Genomic DNA, 18,875 nt, shown 5'->3' with positions numbered 1-18,875 from the left:
GAAGCTCCTGTCTTCAGATCAGCCCAATTTCAGCTGTTGTGGACATTTGGAGAGAACCAGCAGATAGAAGATCTCTCCTTTTCTCTTCCCTCCTCTAACTCAGCCTTTCAAATAAATAAACTTTAATTTAAAAAAATTACAGGAAAAGCAGATTTGGATTAAGTAGCTAACTGCCTTAGATTTCCAATAGTCCATCCTACTGTGATCTCCTGTGTCTCAATATTGCTTACAAAACAAGGAAACTGGAGACATAAAGCAAGCAAAAGTGGGGTCAGGGTAATGGAGAGGAGTAAGTAGCAAAAGGAAAAGAAAAGTATTAAGCCATTGGATGCCTCAACTTCCAATTCACACTGACTATAGGCATTTTCTAAAATGTGCATTTCAAAGCACTTCTACTTTATTCCTTTCTCTTTTGGTGGGGAGGGGAAACAGAGTGACAGGATACAATGAAATTGTAATTTTGGCAAAGCTGATACTAGGACCTGGTTCTGTCTCCAATGACTAAATGACCAGACTGAATCTGCTCATTAGTAAAAGTGGCAAGCTTTCATTACCGTAAGTCGGTCTTTATTATACCTCCGCTTATTTTTGCAGTGTCAGGCACTAACATTCTATAGTGTCTCCTTCCAGAAGATTCTACCACCTGTACCTCTGTGGAAAAATCACTAACTTCAGGAAGCCCCAATTTCCTCACTTGTAAAACCAGTGATGTCTTCAGTGTCGCTTGCAGATTGGATAATTATGTAAGAGTGCTTGTCACCACAGAGCAATGCAAACATAAAGGATACTTGTGTATAACACTATAGCAACTCCTTTTACCTCCTAGAACTGAAAACATCACAAGGTTAAACAATCCTTATCCTGTAAGATCAGGAAAGGCAAGGCCACACCTACCTGATCTTTTCCATCAATGTACCCTCGAAAAATTCAAGGCCTCCCCACATTAATCTTATCATCAGGCGAGCAGAGGGGCTACCAGAAACAGAGGGGCAAAGGGACAGCGTAAAGTGATTTTGCCCCAGCAGACAAGGAAAGCCTGGCTTTCATCTCAGGCCTCATCTACCGAGCCTCTTCCATCCGCGGAGAAACTAGGACCTAGTCCTTTCTGGGCCCCACGGAGCTGTGTGGGAGCAGGGACCCAGCACCCCGAATGCACATCCCGCTGCGACCTCCACCTGCTCACTGCCCAACGAGGCCCGCCCCCCTTCGCCCACATTCAGCTTTCCCGTTAGACCCATGGCCCCAGGTCAAGTCCGGGACCCCATCGCAGAACCTCCAAAACGTTAACGTTCCTGCACGGCGGAGCCCCGCCGGCTCTGCCTGCCACGTCTGCGGCTTCACGAACTACGGCGCTGCAGACTACGGTTACCGATGGCACAGCCTGCCAGCATCCCCAGTCAGGGAGCTCCACGGCTCACGGCCCACTTCCTCCGCCGGCTCCGCCCCGCAGCGGCCGAGAGAAACGTCCGCCTCTGGAACCAATCGGGACAGGCAAGCCAGAGGAGCGCTTACGGTCAGCCGTCGCTACCAATAGAAACATTCCTTCACTAGCGCGCCGCGCAGTTTCCCCGCTTCCGGTCTTGCGCAAGATGCTCGCCGGGTTCCCGTGGAGGCTGCGGCGGGGAGGCGGAGGGTGGCCTCCGATTGGGTGAGGACAGGGCAGAGCTCGCGAGCAGCACTCATTTGCCTAGTGGGTGGTGCCGAGCCCAAGCTGCTGACTGTCCTGTGTTGGCGGAGCAGCGCTCGTCCCTGGGTAGACGTCTGGCAGGCCGGCTACGGTGGGAAGGGCCGCGTGGGCTTAGCAGTAGGGTGACGCTCCCACTCCCACTCCCTGACGTTTTGGGACCAACTCGAAACTGTGCAGAGGGAAGCTCCAGGGCTACAGAGGCGCCCCGAGCTGGGTGTTTTCAGCGCTTCCGGGGAAGGGTACCTTCGGGGCCCGTGTTAGCGCTCCGCAGAGCGGCCCCAGGAGTGCTCGAGTGCTCAGCACCCACTGCCCCGTTCTCTTGAAGAATTAGCACCGTGCGCTCTGAACTGCGGTTTCTTCCCGGCATTGGGCAGGCGACAGGGTGTGAGGGTGCTGGGGCGGCTGCAGTGCTGTGGACAGAACCGGGAAGGAGGGAGGGTCTGGTACGAGAGGCGGACACTCAGCCGCTCTCAGCAATGCCAGCCCGGCCCGGGGATCCACGGCGCCTCTGCAAGCTCGTGCAGGAAGGTCGGCTGCAGGCCCTGCAGGAGGAGTTGCTGGTGGCCGGAAGCTGCCAGGGGCCGGCCGGGGACACCCTCCTGCACTGTGCGGCCCGCCACGGGCGTCTGCACATCCTGACCTATCTGGCCGAGGCCTGGGGCATGGACATCGAGGCCGCTAACCAGGACTACAAGCGGCCTCTGCACGAGGCTGCCTCCATGGGCCACCGGAACTGCGTGCGCTACCTGCTGGGCCGAGGGGCGGCAGTCGACTGTTTGAAGAAGGCCGACTGGTAGGTGGCCAGGATCCAGATAGACACCCCGCCCACCTACTGCCTGTAGAAACGTCGGGTTTTGTGTACTGCATCCACCGTTTTCCACATCATAGTTTTTCTCAGCGCCCGTCCTCTACCTAGGTTTGCTCTACGGCAGGAGCCTCCTGCCCCAACCTTCCTCTATAGTGGAAATGACTTGTGGTGTGCTTAATTCCTGCCCTTGGTGGGGAGGGGAGAGTTAGCTGGCTGGTTGGGGCAGTCATTTCCCCTTGCAAGGTAGAGAACAGTGTAGCTTATAACTTTACAATGTTACCAAACTACATATAGCCCCCAATGTGATGTTCTGGGAACACTAAATAATTACTTCAACAATTGCGTTGTTTTAATTGACATTGCTACAATCAATACACTCATTCAAGTTTCATCAGCTATACATACACACATTTCTATAGAGCCCTGTGCAATTTTATCACGCGTATAGCCTTGCAAAACCACTACCACAATCAAGATATGCTACTGTACCACCACACCAATTCCATTTTGTTTGTTAGATTGAACAGGTTTTTAGTACTCACTACGTCAGGTTCCTTGGGGGTTGTGCACCACTTAAGGTTCAGAACATCATGAAGTGCCTGCGTTCCAATGATTCCTGTTCAGAAATAAATAAGAAACACAGGACAGAGTTAAATATTTAAATGAAGCAACCTTCCCCATTGGGAAAATGGATCCCTGCTGTACTGTGAAGAGCTTGTAAGCAGCTTTGCCTCCCAGCTGCCCTTTCTGTAGGTACACATTCAGCACAGTCTTCCCTTGTCCTCACAGTGGGCAGGCAAATTGCCAGCCAGAGCAATTCTTGTGGCTCCCAGACCCCTGAATCCTCTAGTGCCAAAGGATGTACATTTTCTGAAGACCTGACCCCTCACTGCTATCTCAGCTGCCTTCCCTCTGACAGTTTGTCCTGGTTAACCTTAGGACTCCTCTGATGATGGCTTGCACCAGGAAGAATCTTGAGGTGATCCAGGACCTTGTGGAACATGGTGCCAATCCACTGCTGAAGAACAAAGATGGCTGGAACAGTTTCCACATTGCCAGCCGAGCAGGTGACCCTGTGATCCTCCAGTACTTGCTCACTGTTTGCCCAGATGCTTGGAAGACAGAGAGCAAAATTAGAAGAACTCCTCTGCATACCGCAGGTACGGCCTGCAGCTCTGCAGGCATGCAGGCACACATGGGCAGCCTGCCTCACCCAGCACTGTTGTTCAAGTCATCTATAGAACAGAGGAATTGGAAAAGTAGAGGGCAGGGAGTAGGAGAATCCTGAGACCTTTTGGCAAATAATTAGTTTCCTAAGCTAATGTAACTCAACAAGCATGCTCTTCTTGTATTCACTTTTCATGTGTATCTGTATTATCCTCCAAGTTAGATGATAAGTTGGTCCCATTCCTTACAAAGTCCTTGACTTTGTGCAAGGGACTTGGGTCTCTTGTGAGCAAGTCTCCTCGGCCCCAAAAACTGATAGTAATGATACCCAAGTTGCAAGCTTGTTGTAGGGGTTAAGGAGCACGGTAGACATGTGTAAACCCCTTGGCATGATGGTAGGCAGTGAGTGAGCACAGCTGTGATTTTCTTGGATCATTTTCCATTGGCATTTTTAAAGGCAGGAGAAGGTACATGTCCTCACAACCTTAGTGATAACTACCATGCTGGTATAATTGAAATAAATTTAAATGTTTCTAGTTAAATACCTGGGCCCAAATGTATTTGACTTATCTAATGATAATGCCAGATATAAAGTTGAGAGGCAGTTTTCATTGTCTGGAATAGTGATCGTTAATTCTGAACTATCTTATTCTTTTCTTATTCTTCCTTATTCCCGAGTTATCTTTTAATTCCCTCACTCTCCCCCTTCTTCCCTTTCTCTCTTCCTCCAAGTGACAGTTAAATAGAGAGCTCCCATCTAATTGTTCACTTCACAAATGCTCAGAATTTTCCTGGCCAGGGCTTAAGATGAGAGCTCAGAGTTCAATCCAGGCCTCCCTCCTAAGTAGTAGGAACCCAATTATTTAAGCTATCACCACAGCTTCCCAATGTCTGCATTAGCAGGAAAATAAAGTCCAGAGCTAGAACCAGGTATTGGACTCAGGTACTTTAATATAGGCACGCTGCGGCCGGCGCACCGCGCTGATGCGATGGCAGGAGCCAGGTGCTTCTCCTGGTCTCCCATGGGGTGCAGGGCCCAAGGACTTGGGCCATCCTCCACTGCACTCCCTGGCCACAGCAGAGAGCTGGCCTGGAAGAGGGGCAACTGGGACAGAATCCGGCACCCCGACCGGGACTAGAACCCGGTGTGCCGGCGCCGCAAGGCAGAGGATAGCCTGTTGAGCCACGGCGCTGGCCAGGACATGACCATCTTAACTGCTAAGCTAAATGCCCATGCCATCGCTTAGTTTAAATTAGTAAAACAAAATTTCTGGACCTAACAAGAAGTGGATACTAAAGGGCTCACTTATCCTGACCTAGAAATTTGTAAATTAACTTTTATCCTCCTGGATAGTACATTGAATTAAGGTATAGGACTTCTAGTTTCTCTCAAAGTCAATACCTTTGATGTGATATAGACCAGGAAATATGCATACAATTTTATAGCCACAATTGGAATTAGAGATTAAGAAATCTTTTTCAAACTTTGCAGGTTATAAAAAAAAAAAAAAAACAGAAAAATTTTGCAAGTAAGTAGAAAAGGTTCAGTTCATGAATTATGTGACCTGCTTTCTCCCTAACACCCTTCATTCCCTTGGAGAAATCATCAACACTCAAAATAGTGGAGAGGAGACAGATTGTCAAAAGCTTTTGTGACTATAGTTAGTAGAATTAAATTTCTGATTATTTTGTTATAAATTGATATTAAGATGTTTTGTGGGCCAGCACTGTGTCAGTGGGTTAAGCTGTACCCCATATTGGAGTGCCAGTGAGTCCCAGCTGCTTCTCTTCCCATCTAGCTCCTGGGAAAGCAGTGGAAGATGGCCCAAGTACTGCCACTCATGTGGGAGACCCTAATGGAGTTATGAGTCCTGGCTTTGGCCTGGACCGGACCCAGATGTTGTAGCCATTTAGAGAGTGAAACAATAGATGGAAGACCTCTATCTCTTTCTCCCTTACTTCTCCCTCTCCTCTTTCCCTCCTTCCTGCCCTCCCTCTCTGTCACTCTACCATTCAAATAAACAAATCTTTTTTAACAAATGTTTTGCATTTTCTTAGGCAGAAACTGACTGACCCTGGAGATTTGTCACACAAAAGTGGGGAGATATTTATGATTGAAAGTTTGCCATGAAAGTGCTCATAAGAAGACAGTATCAGGTGTTGGCTGTGTGATTGTCAAGTGAAGGCATAATTTCTTATCACTTATGCAGTTAAATTTTTATTCCTCTAGGGCAGTAGCAGTGAACTTAAAATTTAATTACTCCTTCCTGTAAGTCTTGACTACCAGATGGGGCAGAGAATGGAGCCAGAAAGAAAGAAGCGTTTTGAATATGCACTTAAAAACTCTGTTTTCTCAACTCTCTTCTTCCAGCAATGCATGGCTGTCTTGAAGCAGTAAAAGTGCTTCTTAAGAGGTGAGAACAAAAAAGCAAATTGGGGGAAATATTTGTTAATTATTTCAAGGGGTTAATATTGGTGCTACATAAAGAGCTCAGATCAAGAAAGAAACTGGGCTTCCAAAAGACAAATGAATGAAGGATATAAGCAGATAACTAAAAGAATATAAAACAAAAATAGCTAATGAACACATGGGGAAATGTTCATAGTGGCAAAATCATCCATTTTTCTATTCGACAAGCATGCATATTTATATATTTATTGCCTAATAGAAACAAGACCCTGTGCGAAATGTAGAGACTTAACCAATGAAACAGGTGTGCTTCCTATCCTCACAGAGTTGACAGGAAAGAAAGTCTAAGTAACTACTGTCAGTCTGATAAGCATTATAAGGACCTACAGGATCCCTACAGCACATAATAAGAATGTCCAGCTTGGTCTGGAAGTAAGGAATCTATATGCCATTGATTTTTAAGCTGTGAGCTTAAGGAGGAATAGCAATGAGCTGAATGTGGAAGGCAAAGGAGTCTTCCAGACAGTGGTAGCAGCATCTATGGGTGCTCTGAGCCAGGAAGAAGCACAGTATGTTTGAGAAATTGAAAAGTTCATAATGTGCTGATACCTTAACAGAGTTGGAAGAATGAGCTCTGTAGACTGTGATAAGGACTTCAGGTATTACTCTGAGCTTGGAAGATGCCATTGAAGTGTTTTAAGTGGAAGAGTAACAAGAAAATTTCAAATATCCTTTATTCTCTGGTGAAAATAGGGAATGGGTGGAGGGGGGATTGCATAGGATAATGTTGTTCGGCCGTTTCGAAGGCTGTTGCAATGAAACAGGAGAGAGGTGGTGATAGCTGAATTAGAGATGATTGTAGGAATGAAGAAAAAGCTTTGGAGATATTTAAAAAGTAGAATCAACGGGGCCAGATGAATAAATTGAAAGGAATGAGAGGGAAGGAGAAGTCAAGGATGACTCAAGTGTGGTGGTGCAAGCACCATCCATTTCCAGAACCTGAGGAAGGGGGAGGGGAGAAGAGCAGATTTGGAGGAAATATTTTCACTTCTGGATGCACTGAGTTTCAAGTACTTGTGAGATATCCGAGTGAAGACATCATGGAAGCAGGTGTAGACACAGATAACTGAGATAGAAATGTGGAGCTTATCTACATAGAGACGATGACTGGAGCCAGAGGAATAGAAGATACAACCTGAGAGACCACCTATTGCAAGATAATAGAAGAATACTTGACACTGTGCCTTGAGAGCATTGCTGTGTGGGAGGCTTGCCTCTCAGAAATGAGAATATACTTGATTATCTGCAAACCTAAAGCTATTTTTCCCTTTATTGATTCAAAAAAACATTTTGGGGGGCACTTCCAGTGTGTTACAGTCGCGGTGATAAAGTAGCACCATACTTTTTTTTTCAACAGTGCCTATAGGATAGTGTGGAAGACAAGCATAAACAAATAATCCCACAAATAAATATCATGTAATTCACGAAGTGTGGTAACAAAATCAATGAAAAGTACAAAATGCTGTAAGAGAGCCGAGATCCTCACATAGATGGGGGAAGCAGAGAGGACAGGTAAGGCAAGGCCCTTGTTGAGGTCACTTACCTTGAGACTCTTAAAGGGTATGTTGGAGTTAGCCAGGAGAGGAGTAGAGCAGTAATGTCCTAAACAGAGGGTCCAAGGGCCCAGAAGGTGAAGAGGCAGGAAAGGGCCCAGCAGCAGGAGGACCAGGAAGCAGGGAGGAGCATGGCGAGCCTGGGGTGGAGAGATCTGGAGCGATGAGCATGTGCCATAGAGGTCATGCAGTAGAGAGCAGTTAAAGGTTTTAAGCAGGAATGACCTTCCCAGTTAAACAGGGGGTTGTGGGGGACAACCATGGTTGCTGTGGAGAACTGTACAGTGAGGCAGAAGTCTGCATGAGAAAACCATTAGAAGGCTTATGGTCAACAGATTTGGTCTGAAGAGTGAAAGCAGAGGTGGAGGGAAGGATACTGATGTTTTAAATATTTTGTTTGTAGAACTGAGAGATTTGAGTAATAGCTTGGTTATGAGGAATAAGGGCAGGCAATGGCAAGAATGACTTCTTCTGGCATGAGAAACTGGAGAGACAAAGATCCCTCGACTGGGATGGAGAAGGTTGAGGAAGAGGGTTTACTGAAAGTGGTGATTCTCATGCTCCCGAAGACCTAGAGCTCAGTGTGCAGACCATTTGTAAGGCACACAGTCTACTTGCTGATGATCAGTCAGCTGTCCATTGGGTATGAAGTGGCAAATGTTCTCAACTCTCTTGTTTTGTGATTTGGCTCTAGATGCCAGTATGAACCAAATAGCAAAGACAACTGTGGCATTACTCCGTTTATGGATGCAATTCAGTGTGGTCACATCGATATAGCCAAGCTGCTCCTTGAAAAACATGAGGTATAAAAATGGTTTTCTTTTATTCCATCGGTCATACAAATTTTAGATCATAGGCCAGGTAGAACACCTTGTTATCAAGTAAAAGGTGAAAGATTTATGTGATCTGAAGAGAAACCAGAGTGTACACCTTGTTATTTAGAACCTGGGTTCAAATCCAAGCTCTGCCAAGTTACTCCTGTGGGACCCTGTTGGCCTCTTTAAGCATCAGTGTTCCCATCTATAAAATGGAGACAAATTTAATTTCTTCATAGTGTTCCTATAGGTTTAATAATATAGTGTGCAGAAAGCATTTAGTAAAGTAAATATCTAATAAATAGCAACATACTCAATAGTAATAACACAGTAAAATTTTTGGCACTATAGCCTGGACCACTGATTCTAAACCATTAATTTGGTTGGAGAGTCCTTTCAATCATACAAAAGTTGTTTATTTTCTGCCCTAAGAAATGTACACAGACAACTAAGTTTTCCCAAAATATCAGCAGGTACATGGACCCAGTTAAAACTTATTTGAAAGGCAGAAAGAAAGGGAGAGACAGAGAGATCTTCTGTCCTCTGGTTCACTCCCCAAATGACCATATTAACCTGGGTTAGGCTAGGCCAAAGCCAGGAACCTGAAGTTCCATCTTGGTCCCCAGTGTGGGTGGCAGGAGCCCATATACTTGAGCTGTCTTCCACTGCCTTCCCAGACTCATCAACAGGGAGCTGGATCAGAATTGGAATGGCCAGGACTTGAACCTCTGTCCATTTGGGATGCCAGCATCACAGGTGGCAGCTTAACCCACTGTACCAGTTTTAACCCCTCTCTGCTTCTTACCTTATTTGCTACTCTCTCCTGTCTACTAGGCTTGCTTTTCAGCTGAGGATAGCCTGGGACTCCAGGCTCTGCACAGGGCAGCAATCACTGGGCAAAATGAAGCCATTCGATTCTTGGTGTCTGATCTTGGTATGGATGTGGATGCGAGAGCAGCATCAACCCACCTCACAGCACTTCATTACGCGGCTAAGGTTGGTTTTTTTCTTCCTTACCCTTACCCTCGTCCACTAATGGATATTTCTGTATTCCTGGTTTCTTTGGCTCCCTTTCTGTAGAAGTTGCCCTTGTAAACTCCTAAAATATTTATGATTCTGAATCCCTTTATCCTTTTTAAATAGAAACATGACTTACTTGTTTTCTAAGCAAATACTAGGGTTGAAAAAGAATCCTTATTCTATACAATGCCTGAGCTGTATTCCCTCCTCCCTTTAGTTTTCAGGAATAATGTGACTTGAAGCCTCAGAGATCTATTGTGTGAGCTTCGCAGCTCTCTACCTGGATTTCAGAAGTTCAGATCTCTGACTTGGGAGAGGAAATTGCATTACTGGGTCCTCTACTATGTAAAACACTGAAAATATGTAAATTTTTCCTCTAGCAAAGAAACTTTTATATTTTAAGAGAGCTTTTTTGCATATTATCTTTAGAATTTATTGGCTGTGTGCCTTGTTTTTCTAGCAGCAGAATAAATTCTTCCCCCTTCATTACACTCTTCTGCCTGATTTCCCCCTTGTGGGCAGGTGGGTAGGTATATAATAAAGGAATGAGCCTGTTCTGCGGCTACAGGAAGAGAAAGCCAATGGATTCTCCCACAGGGAAATTGAATCTATAGTCTTTATTTTAGTTAAAGCCTATTAATAGACTAACTGGTAGACAAACAGTATATAAATTACAATACTAGCTGTAATAGAAATCCTATTTCTAAGATGTTACAATATTTTCTAGTTTGCTTTACAGATTCTAGCAAAGACTTTATGTATTTGTTTAGGAAATTTTGGAATTGTGGGTTCTGAATAAATCACAATATTTAAATTGCTTGCGTTGATGGAAACACAACTGGATTGGATCAGTAGTTTGGCCTGCAAAGTTGGTAATCTGTTTTCTCCACTTCATCTTATACAAAAGGCGGAGAAACAACAATCATCTATATTCTAAATAATTAAATATGACCAAAATATTTATTTAATGATATAGTAAGTCTACCTTTGGCTATGGAAATTCAGTTTTAGCAGTTGGTTGTTTTATGAAAGATACCTAATGTTCATTAGAGATTGTGTTTGGAAGTTTGCTTTTGTTCTTACAAACATTGATAATGAATTTATTTTAACACCCAGGAAGGACATATTAGCACAATTCAGACTCTCTTATCCTTGGGTGCTGACATCAACTCTAGAGATGAAAGAAATCGATCAGGTACAGCTTAACTTTATATATGCCTTGAAAATTATGAGTAAATTGAATGTAAGCAGTACACATAATTTCATATTAAAAACATTGGTTTAGGGGCATGCATTTGGCCTAGTAGTTAAGATGCTGCTTAAGATATCAGTTAACTTTGCAGCGCCACAGCTCAATAGGCTAATCCTCCGCCTACGGTGCCAGCACACCAAGTTCTAGTCCCGGTCGGGGCGCCAGATTCTGTCCCAGTTGCTCCTCTTCCTGTCCAGCTCTCTGCTGTGGCCCAGGAGGGCAGTGGAGGATGGCCCAAGTGCTTGGGTCCTGCATCTGCATGGGAGACCAGGAGAAGCACCTGGCTCCTGGCTTCACATCAGTGCGGTGTGCCAGTCGCAGCGGGCCGGCTGCAGTGGCCACTGAGGGGTGAACAATGGAAAAGGAAGACCTTTCTCTCTGTCTCTCTCTCTCTCTCTCACTGTCCACTCTGCCTGTCCAAAAAAAAATTAAAAATAAAAAAATAAAAAAGATATCAGTTAAGATGCTGGATTCCTGCTAGTGCAGACCCTGGGATATAGAAGGTGATGATAGCTCAGGTTGTTGGGTCCCTGCCACTCATATGGGAGGCCTGGACTGAGTTCCTGGATCCTAGAACTGGCTCCATCCCCAGCCCTGGCCATTACAGGTATTGAAGAGTAAACCAGCAAGTGGGAACTTGCTCACTCCTTGCCCCTTGAAATAAATTAGTTTCATATTTTTGCAATTACTCATCAACTTTTCTTAAAAAACTTTTCCTCTGTTTGTAAAGTTATAGAATTATTGCTATTGCCATGAAAATGATTATTGCTACTCATTATTACTGCTGTTGTTACTGTTGCTTTTATTATTATTATTTTTTTTTTTTTTTGACAGGCAGAGTGGACAGTGAGAGAGAGACAGAGAGAAAGGTCTTCCTTTTGCCGTTGGTTCACCCTCCAATGGCCGCCGCGGTAGCGCGCTGCGGCCGGCGCACCGCGCTGTTCCGATGGCAGGAGCCAGGTGCTTATCCTGGTCTCCCATGGGGTGCAGAGCCCAAACACTTGGGCCATCCTCCACTGCACTCCCGGGCCACAGCAGAGAGCTGGCCTGGAAGAGGGGCAACCGGGACAGGATCGGTGCCCCGACCGGGACTAGAACCCGGTGTGCCTGCGCCGCAAGGCGGAGGATTAGCCTGTTGAGCCACGGCGCCGGCCCTGCTTTTATTATTTTTTAAAAAGATTTATTTGAAATACAGAGTTACAGAGAGAAAGATCATCTATCCTCTGGTTCACTCCCCAAATAGCTGCAATGGCTACAGCTGGGGCAGACCGAAGCTAGGAGCCAGCAGCTTCCTTTGGGTCTCCCACATGATGCAAGGGTCCAAGCACTTAGAGCCTGAAACAAATACATATGGCAATATCTCCAAGTTCCCCATTCATACCTCCTGCAAGGTCCTAGAGCAACGTGTGCCAGAGAATGACTCGTCAGATGCTGAGGAAAAAGATGATGAAGGTGCCCAGCACTGTGGCACAATTTAATCCTCCACCTGCGGCGCAGGCACCCCATATGGGTGGTGGTTCTAGTCCCGGATGCTCCTCTTCCGATCCGGCTCTCTGCTGTGCCTGCGAAACCAGTGGAAGATGGCCCAAGTCCTTGGGCCCCTGCATCCGCGTGGGAGACCTGAAGGAAGCTGCTGGCTCCTGGCTTCGGATTGGCTCAGCTTCAGTCATTGAGGCCATTTGGGGAGTGAACCAGTGGATGGAAAACCTTTCTCTGTGTCTTTCCCTCTCACTGTCTGTAACTCTACCTCTCAAGTGAATAAATAGAAATCTTAAAAAAAAAAGAAAAAGAAAAAGATGATGAAGATGTGGGGAAAAGAGAATTTGTGTGATGATGAAAAGGGTGAGGGTGAGTTAGGTAATTTGGGAAGATGGGTAAACTGGATGCCAGTGGTGATGAAGCTCAGGATAAGTGAAGAGGAAGAACAAAAGTCCCTTAATGCAAAACACAAAGGCAAAACAGCCTTGAAAGGACCTTTGCAGAGAAAACAAGCCTATGTGGAGAGTATGAGCAGGGGACAGAGCCCCATGGCAAAAGTCAGAATCACATGATCTCCCTGCAAATATCTATAAACAGGACTGAACATTTAAGAAAAGAGAAAATGATTCTCAGAGCTAATTCTTGGGAGGGCTTCAGAATAAACCCTCTAATTAACATTCTGTGAGCCAATGGCTATCTTACAAAGACTTAGTTGGATTTTTTTTTAAAGATTTTATTTATTTGCTTCAAAGAATTACAGAGTGTCAGAGGCAGAGAGAAAGTAAGTCTTCCATCTGCTGGTTCCCTCCCAAAATGACCGCAGTGGCTGGAGCTGAGCCGATCAGTAGCTAGGAGCTTCTTCCGGATCTCCCATGTGGGTGCAGGAGCCCAAGGACTTGGGCCATCTTTCACTGCTTTCCCTGGCCATAGCAAAGAGCTGGATCAGAAGTGGACCAGTGGGGACTCGAACTGGCATCTATATGGAATGCTGGCATGGCAGGTGGAGACTTTACCTGCTATGCCACAGTGCCAGCCCTTTTAGTGGGATCTTGTATGATACGTCAGAGCTCTGCAGTAACAGCTCACTCTGTTGCTGGAAAGTTCAGCTGCTAAGTCCAGGAAAGGGTCACAGGCTTTATTCTCAGGGCAGGGCAGCAGAACCACCAGTTTTTTTGGACTCTCAGCACTTAACGAACTTCAGCACTGATTTCTTCATACGGAATGGGAAGATTTGTCAGTAGGGTTTTTTTGGTCACACCATTCCTACCTATAGTAACACATTTACTTTTTTTTTTTTAATTCAACAAAGCTTAGAGTTTTATGTACCATTTAAAATCTGTTTTATTAGCACACAGGAGTGACAGTGAGTTGGACTAGTCTCCTGTTTCTCATTAACTTGCTTGGTTGCTTTAGGTCAGTTTCTTAAATCCTCTCTAACTGGTTTTGTTGTCTTTAAAGCTGTTTAAACTCAGGTTAACAAGGAAAAAAAAATACTTTGATCCAGAATAGGCAAAGGCATAGTGATAGATTATGAAAGCATAAAACCTATATAATTGAATGAACCAATACTTTGAGGGCAGTTGACTCACACAGTATTGCTCTAGGGGTCATGTACTAAGCTTGTGTCATTTTTGTCACCCCTCAGCCCTGCATTTGGCCTGTGCAGGTCAGCACTTGGCTTGTGCTGAGTTTCTCCTACAGTCGGGGCTGAAGGATTCTGCAGACATTACAGGCACCCTGGCTCAGCAACTCAGTGAGAGAGTGGATATGCCTCAGGCCTTTGACCGCAGTGCAACGACATGAGCATGTTTCTGAAAGGAGGCCGGAAGTACATGGTAATTTTACATGCTGTTTTCTAAATCACTGACTGCTTCTGTGAAATCAGTCCCTAAGCAGTGTTGTTTTGTTTTTGTTTTTGTTTTTTGTTTTTTTTTTTTTTTTGACAGGCAGAGTGGACAGTGAGAGAGAGACAGAGAGAAAGGTCTTCCTTTTGCCGTTGGTTCACCCTCCAATGGCCGCTGCGGTAGCGCACTGCGGCCGGCGCACCACGCTGACCCGATGGCAGGAGCCAGGTGCTTCTCTTGGTCTCCCATGGGGTGCAGGGCCCAAGGACTTGGTCCATCCTCCACTGCACTCCCTGGCCCTGGCCACAGCAGAGAGCTGGCCTGGAAGAGGGGCAACCGGGACAGGATCGGTGCCCCGACCGGGACTAGAACCCGGTGTGCCGGCGCCGCTAGGTGGAGGATTAGCCTAGTGAGCCACGGCGCCGGCCTTTGTTTTTGTTTTTTTAAAAAAGATTTATTTATTTATTTGAAAGTCAGAGTTACACAGAAAAAGGAGAGTTAGAAAGAGGTCTTCCATCCAGTGGTTCACTCCCCAATTGGCTGCACCAGCCAGAGCTGCGCTGATCGGAAACCAGGAGCCAGGAGCCTGGAGCCTCTTCTGGGTTTCCCACGTGGGTGCAGGGGCCCAAAGACTTGGATCATCTTCCACTGCTTTCCCAGGCCATAACAGAGAGCTGGATCAGAAGTGAAGCAGCCGGGTCTCAAACTGGTGCCCATATGGGATGCCGACGCTTCAGGCCACAGCACCGGCACCCCTAAGCAGTGTTTTCCCTCTCCTCCCACTGTTCCTCCCACTTCATGCTCCACTTCTGCTGAGGATTTCCCGGATGACCCAGAGGCTGAGTTCTTGGCTCCAGGATTGGCATGCTGTGGAATTTTGAGCACAGTCGTGATCATTCCACAGTCCACATTACACTGTTTCTGCCTTTAAAGTGGAATTAGGTAATGTTTATGAAGTCCATCTCTGAAATCCTTAGAGAAGCATGTAACATACATGAACATAATACATATGCTTTTATAAATATTTGAAATGTCTTATAGGGAGTACTGCATGAAAACTAATGATACAATTAAAAATATAACATAAATTGCTGTTAGCTTGAGCCATAAAACATAATTAATTGCTTCTTTATTAGGCTTTACTTGGCATACAGTGGTCCTACTTTTGGATTCAAAACTGGGAAGGAAATGCTTATAATGTGTTTATATAGACATTTGCAGGCAATTAATGAAAATATTCTACCTTTTAAACACTGCTAGGTAAACTATGAAGTTTTAGTCTCGGGGTTGTTGGGGTTTTTTTTTAAAGATTTATTTTTATTTTTATTTTTTTTGACAGGCAGAGTGGACAGTGAGAGAGAGAGAGACAGAGAGAAAGGTCTTCCTTTGCCATTGGTTCCACCCTCCAATGGCCACCGCGGCCGGCGCGCTGCGGCCGGTGCACCACACTGATCCGAAGGCAGGAGCCAGGTGCTTATCCTGGTCTCCCATGGGGTGCAGGGCCCAAGGACCTGGGCCATCCTCCACTGCCTTCCCGGGCCATAGCAGAGAGTTGGCCTGGAAGAGGGGCAACCGGGCCGGCGCCGTGGCTTAACAGGCTAATCCCCCGCCTAGCGGCACCGGCACACTGGGTTCTAGTCTTGGTTGGGGCACCGGATTCTATCCCGGTTGCCCCTCTTCTAGGCCAGCTCTCTGCTGTGGCCTGGGAAGGCAGTGGAGGATGGCTCAAGTGCTTGGGCCCTGCACCCGCATGGGAGACCAGGAGAAGCACCTGGCTCCTGGCTTCGGATCAGCATGGTGCGCTGGCTGCAGCGGCCATTGGAGGGTGAACCAACAGCAAAAAGGAAAACCTTTCTCTCTGTCTCTCTCTCTCTCTCACTATCCACTCTGCCTGTCAAAAAAAAAAAAAAAAAAAAAAAAAAGGAGGGGCAACTGGGACAGAATGCGGCACCCTGACCGGGATTAGAACCCGTTGTGCTGGCGCCACTAGGCGGAGGATTAGCCTGTTGAGACGCCGCGCTGGCCTATTTATTTGAAAGTCAGAGTTACACAGAGAGAAAAAGAGGCAGAGAAAGAGAGAGGTCTTCTATCTACTGGTTCACTCCCCAGTTGGCTGCAATGGCCAGAGCTGCGCTGACCAAAGCCAGGAGCCAGGAGCTTCTTCTGGGTCTTCCCACGTTGGTGCAGGGGCCCAAGGACTTGGGCCATCTTCTACAGCTTTCCCAGGCCATAGCAGGGAGCTGGATTAGAAGTGGAGCAGCCAGGACTCAAATCGTTGCCTACATTGGATGGTAAATGGCAGCTTAACCTGCTGTGCCACAGCGCCATCCCCCTCCCCCTTTTTTTTTTTTTTTTTGGTTTAATAGATGAGTTCTGTGTAGCTCTTTTCAGATGTTAAATATAACCAGAAAATGCAACTAAGATATTTCCAAAAAGTTTTTTGTCAACTGAGATTAAGAATGGAATTTAGCTCTTAAAAACCCCACACCTTACATTTTCTATTCCATCCCATCTATCCACCAAAGCCTCTGACTGTGGAAGAATGAAACATTGACATTGTAACTTTAAAAAAAAGTCTCAGTCCTCTTAAACAGATTAAAATGTAATGAGGTATTTAATTTCTTAAGGGTTTTTCCTTTTCATTTTTTTTAACATTTTCTGTGAAAGACTCTAATCTCTTTAATTTTTTAAAAAAGATTTATTTTATTCATGTGAAAGGCAGAGTTATAGAAAGAGAGAGAGAAACACACACAAAGATCTTCCTTCTGCTGGTTTACTCCCCAAATGGCCACAATGGCCAGGATTGGGCAAGGTGGAAGCCACAAGCCTAGAACTCTACACAGGTCTCTCACACTGATGAAAGAGCTCAAGTACTTGGGCCACCTTCTGCTGGCTTCCTAGACAGGTTAGCAGAGAGCTGGGTCTGAATTTGAGTACCCAGGACTCAAACTAGTGCTTATATGAGATGCCGGTGTGTCAAACTAGAGCTTAACCTCCTATGCAACAAAGTTAGCCCAAGACTCCAATCTTTAAAAAAAAAAAAAAACATGTGGGGCAGATGTTTGACACAGTGGTTAAGATGTCACATGGGAGGCTCACATCCCATGTCAAAGTGCCTATGTTCAAGTCTGCTCATTTCTTCTCATTCCAACTGCCTGCTAATGTGCACCCTGTGAGGCAAGCAGCCGATGGCCCAAGTACTTGGTTCCCTGTCAACTCTGTAGAAGACCTGGATTGAGTTCCAAGAGTCAGCTTTGGCCTTGCGCAGCCCCAGCTGTAACGAGAATTTGGGGAGTGAACCAGCTAATGGAAATGAAAGATCTTTCTCTGTCTCGCTGCCTTTCAAATAAATAATAAATTAAATAAAATTTTTAGCCGGCGCTGAGGCTCAATAGGCTAATCCTCCGCCTGCAGCACTGGCACTCCGGGTTCTAGTCCCTGTCGGGGCGCCGGATTCTGTCCTGGTTGCTCCTCTTCCAGTCCAGCTCTCTGCTGTGGCCCGGGAGTGCAGTGGAGGATGGCCCAAATCCTTGGGCCCTGCACCTGCATGGGAGACCAGGAGAAGTACCTGGCTCCTGGCTTCAGATCAGCGCGGTGCACCAGGTGCAGCACGCCGGCCGCAGCAGCCATTGGGGGGTGAATCAACGGAAAAGGAAGACCTTTCTCTCTGTCTCTCTCTTTCACTGTCCACTCTGCCTGTCACACACACACACACACACAAATTAATAATGCACATTAGTTGCCAGCAAGATTTAATCCTCTTCAGTGTAGCCTTACAGGTACTTAATATACACCAGCCTTTTCTTTAATACTTATTAATTTATCTGAAAGGTAGAGTTACAAAGAAACAGAAGGAGAGACAGAGATCTTCCATCCACTGGCTCACTCCTCAAATAGTGGGAATAGCCAAGGCTGTCCAATGCTAAAGCCAGGAGCCAGGAGCTTCTTCTGGATCTCCCATGTGGGTACAGGAGCCCAAGCAGTTGGGCCATCTTCCGCTGCTTTTCCAGGTGCATTATTAGGGAGCTGTATCAGAAGTGGAACAGCCAGGACTCAAACAGTTGCCCATATGGGGTGCCACACTGCAAGCCACAGTTTAACCCATTGTGCTACGGTGCCAGCCCCTGCACCCAGCTTCTTTTCAGCCTTGTGCTCAGCTTGGTAAATAGCAAGAATTTCTAGTTTCTCTTCATTATTCCCAGATGGCATTGCAGATTTCTGCCTTTAACCACCAAATTAATATTCTCATACAAACACAGTCTTGTCTTGTGACCTGCAAATCATACTCTACATCTACACTGATTTTGAGATTTGATTTCCATTTTGTTGTTGCTTCAGAGATATCTTTGCATTGATGTCCTTTAGGTATGAAGGTAATCATCTTGTGTGGATATTTCATAAGTGCAAGAGGAACCCAGAGATCATCCTGGTACTAGCCTGTTTTCCCCCCGTCACACACACAAACCTACCATTTGAAGCCATTCAGGTGCAGGGGCCCAAGCACTTGGGCTATCCTCCACTGCCCTCCCAGGCCACAGCAGAGAGTTGGACTGGAAGAGGAGCAACCAGGACTAGAACCCGGCACCCATATGGGATGCTGGCGCTGCAGGCAGAGGATCAACCCACTGCACCACGGCACCAGCCCCCTGTGTGTTGATTTTATATCCTACCACTTTACCAAACTTTTCTATGAGTTCCAGTAGTCTCACAGTGGAGTCTTTTGGATCTACTATATATAGAAACATGTCATTTCCAAATAGGGAGAGTTTGACTGCTTTCT

General features: G+C 46.0%; 1 protein-coding gene across 5 annotated transcripts in view; it reads left to right on the top strand.

Annotated features, from left to right (window-relative positions):
* The first annotated feature begins 1,676 nt into the window (after positions 1-1,676).
* The window catches only part of ANKRD16 (ankyrin repeat domain 16), a 39,321-nt gene continuing 22,122 nt past the window's right edge, over positions 1,677-18,875 (top strand). For 2 of the 5 annotated variants that reach the window (XM_062210838.1, XM_062210837.1), the window contains exons 1-8: positions 1,678-2,480; positions 3,435-3,655; positions 6,034-6,076; positions 6,690-6,731; positions 8,380-8,488; positions 9,335-9,496; positions 10,637-10,715; positions 13,897-14,086. In XM_062210838.1, the coding sequence (XP_062066822.1) occupies positions 2,164-2,480; positions 3,435-3,655; positions 6,034-6,076; positions 6,690-6,731; positions 8,380-8,488; positions 9,335-9,496; positions 10,637-10,715; positions 13,897-14,054 (1,131 nt within the window). In that variant the 5' untranslated portion in view covers positions 1,678-2,163 and the 3' untranslated portion in view covers positions 14,055-14,086. Of the gene's footprint in view, positions 2,481-3,434; positions 3,656-6,033; positions 6,077-6,689; positions 6,732-8,379; positions 8,489-9,334; positions 9,497-10,636; positions 10,716-13,896; positions 14,087-18,875 lie in introns of those variants that run through there. The other 3 variants (XM_062210839.1, XM_062210840.1, XM_062210841.1) reach the window with 3 other exon arrangements.

The sequence above is a fragment of the Lepus europaeus genome, chromosome 14 (assembly GCF_033115175.1).
Source record: "Lepus europaeus isolate LE1 chromosome 14, mLepTim1.pri, whole genome shotgun sequence".
Classification (NCBI taxonomy): Eukaryota; Metazoa; Chordata; class Mammalia; order Lagomorpha; family Leporidae; genus Lepus; species Lepus europaeus.
This window is presented reverse-complemented; position numbering and strand designations above follow the sequence as displayed.